The 5,392-nt window shown below is 33.8% G+C and overlaps 1 protein-coding gene across 2 annotated transcripts; it reads left to right on the top strand.

The window, feature by feature from the left end:
- Positions 1-222: 222 nt before the first annotated feature.
- Positions 223-3,725, top strand: LOC147860272 (glyoxylase I 4-like). Of its 2 annotated transcripts, none has more exons than XM_087325193.1 (5): positions 223-413; positions 864-905; positions 1,122-1,208; positions 1,297-1,500; positions 3,160-3,725. In XM_087325193.1, the coding sequence occupies exons 2-5, from the start codon at positions 887-889 to the stop codon at positions 3,246-3,248; spliced, it is 399 nt and encodes a 132-aa protein (XP_087181319.1). In that variant the 5' UTR covers positions 223-413; positions 864-886; the 3' UTR covers positions 3,249-3,725. The 2 variants fall into 2 exon arrangements, with proteins under 2 accessions (XP_087181319.1, XP_087181318.1); XM_087325192.1 differs by having other exon boundaries at positions 224-413; positions 1,113-1,208.
- Positions 3,726-5,392: the final 1,667 nt, after the last annotated feature.

Genomic DNA, 5,392 nt, shown 5'->3' with positions numbered 1-5,392 from the left:
ACCAACACTAGCTTGAAGTCATCGGGAACCTCTCATGTGGATATTCCGGCTAGGACACTTGTCCACCAAGTTCAATCTACAAAAGTAAGGGCCACAATGACTGAAAAGCAGGAACAGATGATGGTCGGTTGCATAACTTCCATTAGCTCAAGAATACAAGCACTGCTTGCTGATTTGGAAGCAATTAAATCAACCCCACACACGCGCGTGCGCGCGCGATAATACCCCCTATGCCAAACCTGTAGAAAAACTTATGTTTCTACAAAATCATGATCCAAGTACATTAGTTTAGAAAACTTGGAGGTCATTCTTGTAATTTCCTCAAATTAAGCAAATCATTTGAGATGTAAGAGAATGGCTTTGTAAACCATACACACAGATAACACAGAGGAAGACACAGTAGAAAAGCAGAGGTATAAATGTTCTCTCATCAATGATCATTTCGATTTATGTTTTGTTTTGTTTCTCTCATCAATGTTCTTAAACAGATTTTTGAGCTTATTTTAGGCGGGGTTTATGTAATTTCTATGTTATATTGTATTTGTTTCTATTATGTCTTTTAAATTTTCTGTTTTTCTGAATCCTAAAAAGCTTAGATCAAAACAAACCCATGAAATCTATGGCATTCATAAAATCTAAGAAAAGCCTCATTTTCGTGACTATTTATAAATACATAATCTAGTGTTTCATGAAAGCTAAGAAAAATCCACATTTTTGTTGAAAACAAAATATGGTTTGGAAGAATTAATCTATCTGGTTTATGAAAGTTGAAGTAAACGAGAACAAAGAAAACTCATTCCATTGAAAAATGTGTCAATTATGAAAGTTTATTCGATAAAGATTTAAAATGTGCTTTCTTGCAGTGTCAAGTTTCCAAAATATAATAATGGGAGAAGCTTCAAAAGGTATTTTTCTTCGATATCTGAGTAATCAGAATTGCTATTTCTAAACATGCTTTATTTATATACTACTGTCCAAAAATTGGAAATATATGTATATATATATATGCACCCTCCCATGATAGGATTGTGAACATTTTATGTGCACTTAAGAATGCATACATACCCATGAATTGGATTGTGGATTGTGGATTGCATAATGATGAAATTTAGGAGCTACAGATATTATTGGATTTGTTGGAATCCATCATGTTGGGATTCTTTGCAAAGATCTCGATAAGTCATTGGAATTTTATTGCAAAATTCTTGGTAAGTCTCTTTTTTCTGTTTTTTCGTTTTTTGTTTTTATGAAATGCTTCGAGTTCTTGAATCCATGTTGTTGGCTCATCCATATCAGGAATGAAAAGATGTGATCTTCGACCTGATGAAACGCTTCGTTTCCGAGGAGCATGGCTATGGGTGGGTGATGAGATGATTCACTTGATGGAGTTGCCGAATCCCGATCCGATCTCCGGACGGCCTGCAAACGGTGGAGAAGATCGCCACATGTGCCTTCACGTGAAGAATCTGTTAGCAGTTAAAAATGCCTTGAGAGATGCAGGTTTGATGCTCTCATTCCTACACTCATAGGTGATTTGAAATTGAAGATAGGTTTGACATCGAACAGTAAACTGTATGGTTTTTCAATGTGGAGTTAGATATTGCAATGGTGAAGGTAGGTTTTGTAAATACTTAAAAAACGCATTTTTGAGGCCATAGAAAATGAGGCAGGTGAAATTACCCTGTGAGTTGAGGTTACAACATTGAGATGAAGTGAATTTCTTGTGTTTATTTTGTTTCCCTCTGTATGATCAAATTCACTTCAGAAATTGTTGTGAAAAATGTACATTGAACCCCAAAACATGCCTGAAAAAACCGCGTAGCACAGACAAATGCCCAAGCCTAGTAATCATCTTGAACTTTGTAATACAATTTTTTGTCCTTTGAAAAATACACAAAGCAATTCTCGGATGATATGTACAAAGTTCTTGTATGCTTATCTACGAACCGGAAGCAATTAAGAGATCTTATTGATGTTTCTTGAAATTGATACAATCATGAAATTCATATCAGACACAATTCTAGCAGGGGGGAAAACATGCCTGAAAAGGCCCCTTAACAATGACAAATCTCCAAGCCTAGTAGTCATATTGAACTTTGTAATACAAACCTTTTTCCTTAGAGATTGATATATACAAAGTTCTTGTATGCTTATCTAAAAACCTGAAGCTCTTAAGATATCTTATTGATGTTATGAAATTGATACAATCATGAAATTCATATTGACATAATTTGAGCACAGAGAATTTTTGAAGATTGTATTCTGTCTCTCTGGCATGATGCCCAACTGACAAATACTAGATACAATGAATATTTTGTTTCCTATGACCTTTACTATTATCTCAATTGATCCTCCAGCAATATCGGATTTCCAGTAACTGACAAATACTAGATATAATGAATATTTTGTTTCCTATTACCTTTACTATTATCTAATTGATCCTCCCTACTTGTGCTGGTATCTGGATTTCCAGTAACTGGAATCTGATCCACAGGAATCTAGCCTCTTGGCATACATGTATCTCCCTTCTGTGTATGGATGTATGTGTATCTAAAGAACCCCAAAGAGAATTCGTCCAATTCCGAGACATTACAACAACCAATGGGATCAACACATGGCATGTGAAGAGACTCATTGCTTGACACTACATGGCAAGGTGAGGCATGTAATGGAAAGGGATAATGCCCAACATTGTTATTTCAAAGTGTTTTCGTTGAAACTTGCCTAAAGAATCAACTCGAGAGATTATGAGTAATAGCATTTTTCTTTATCTACTATATTTGGCACGTCCATTTACATGTCTCCATATAAAGAAAACATGCTAGTTACGACTATCCAAGATTCTACAAGAAGACACGTGCTTTTAAAAGAAATGATAGACTTGTTATCAGCATTCAAAATGTAAGAAGACTCGAAACAATTGTTAATAAAGGTAATGGTTAATGACTTCTTTGTCATTACCACTATTTGAAAAATGTTTTTCTCCAACTGAACCTAAAAACAAAAAAGAAGAATAATCAGTAAGTGATTGAATGTGTGTGTGTGTGTGTGTGTGTGTGTGTGTGTGTGTGTGTGTGTGTGTGTGTGTGCATGCCCTTGTGTTCGTGCATTTATATGATCTTAAACAAAGAGTTAATTTCTAGCTTGTTTGATGTATAGGTGTTCCTTATACAGAGGGCATGTCTCTAAAACCACAAGTATTCACTCGCGATCCAGATGGAAATTGCCTTGAATTTCAACCGGTTTGATGTAATATGAATCCAAAACAAGAGATTTTTCGCAATTGGACAATGTTTAACTTTATGTATATAATTGACAACCTAGTATTAACAAGTATAAAATTGATAATTTATACCTTCTTTTTTACTAGCAAGCTAGTGACTCAAAATGTAAGTAAAAGAGTTTAAGAATATGAAAATAGCTCATGTATGTGTGACATGATTGACCCATGTTTTAACACCTTTTTTGGACATCTTATAGAGAAAATTTGAGTTCTTTGTTGTTTACTTCAACCCTCATCACAAACTCAAGGGATCATCTTGGTAAAATGCAAAGACATGGCCAAAAAAATCAGCGATGTTGTAATTTATTCTAACCTTCTTGGTTAAGGAAATGCAGAATAAATCCAAGTGCGCGAATTTCATTCGCATCAATGAGTAGAAGGATTTCATACGTAATAGAAAAATGTTATGAGCAATAAAGTAGGATGGTCATGTTCAAATGTGCATGAGTTTGTGTCCTAATTTAGCTCCATGGAAATGTCTTTTCAAAGTGTTAATGGAAAAGGTACTACCAAGAAGCCATTGGCAAAGGTTCATTACCCACTCACTACACCACCATTAAGTTATTTTTCCAATTGTATACATTAGGATATCTCGATGTCTTTTTCTTGGAGTCTTTACATCATTTGCATTGCACTTTGACTTGTTATTCTTCACAACTTAAATAAACAAGGCATCTTGGTATTCATTGTCATTCTTTATAACGATCCTGTCAAATAAATGACATTCACATTTACATCTATTCAAACATTACAAATGTATGATCGTAAAGGTATGTGTAAAGAATCTAATCATTTAATGAAGGAATTATTTATAGAAACGAATTATTCAAACAGCATAATCTAATGATGTGTAAATTAAAGTCCTCCTTGGAACATTTCCCCTTGATAATCGTGCAAGTGTGAATGCACATGGGAGTGAAATGGATAATGTTCAACTACTTGATTAGTTTTTGTCGATCAATTTTGAAAACACATGATGAGGTTTATATGCTTGAATGTAAATCTCAAAAGCATTAGTTTACGAGTCCATACAACAAACCATACAAGTTTGGTTTGACTCAAGAACATCATTGAGCACGTCCATTCTCTCTTCATTCATCTAGTCTTGGACCAATATTAATAACTATATTTTTCCCACCCCTATTATAACCTTGTGCATCTAAAATTCCAAAGACGTTTCGCAATCACAAAGTGAAAAAACTCATTGGTTCAACATTGAGATGAACATGATATGAATCCTCCCACTTTCAAATTTCTAATAACATTGTGAATATTGCTATTATAGAGTCCATTTGCTTTTATGTCACAATGCATTCATTAAAAACACATGCCCAACATCATTCATGGTAGTATGGGCCTCATTCAACAAAGAGCATTAATCATAAACATAAGATCCAATTGTAAGGTATACACATTATGAACCTCAAATTTTCAAGAGCGAGCATATTTAATGAATTGAACCCCATTGTTGCATCATTGGCACGAACACAAAAAAACTTCCCATAAACACTAGAGATCACATTAAAGTTAATATTAATTTGTCATAAATTTGCATCACTTTATACTTTATGAACTTTATTTACACTATCTTTCATGTTCATGTCTATCGTATCGTATACGTTCCATGTGATCATACATCAACTAGTTTAAATTTTAAATACATCATGGGTCTCTAAAAACCCAAGAGGAGTATATTTAAAGTGATGCAAATCTAGTGTTTTATTTGTTTTCATTGGGATGCCCTTTTCTTGTCTATTTTTAGTAGTTTACAGAAGTGCGTATAGTTAAGATGTCTCTCTCCATATCTTGAAAATGTTATAAGACGTAGTGTAGACACAAACATACATTTTCAAGCTTGTCTTTTTTGTTCAAATCATGGCATCTCCTTTTGTAGGATGCTCTTTAAATCTCTCTAGCGGAATCCAAATTCAATCAACAAACAAAAATTCTAACATTTTCCATTAATTTGGAAATGGAGCATATTCTTTAACTAAAATGGAATCAACACATATGAAACAGCATTGTTAATCTTGATAACAACATGAGCTCTTAATACTTACACCATACCTATGCTCATTCAAAGGATAATTGGACAAAAATAAGAGGGAT

Source organism: Azolla caroliniana, unplaced genomic scaffold (genome assembly GCF_043228905.1).
Source record: "Azolla caroliniana isolate FFs.n. ecotype wild unplaced genomic scaffold, voAzoCaro1.0.p SCAF_9, whole genome shotgun sequence".
Lineage (NCBI taxonomy): Eukaryota > Viridiplantae > Streptophyta > Polypodiopsida > Salviniales > Salviniaceae > Azolla > Azolla caroliniana.
The sequence above is the reverse complement of the archived record's forward strand: the minus strand, read 5'-3'. Positions and strand labels throughout refer to the sequence as shown.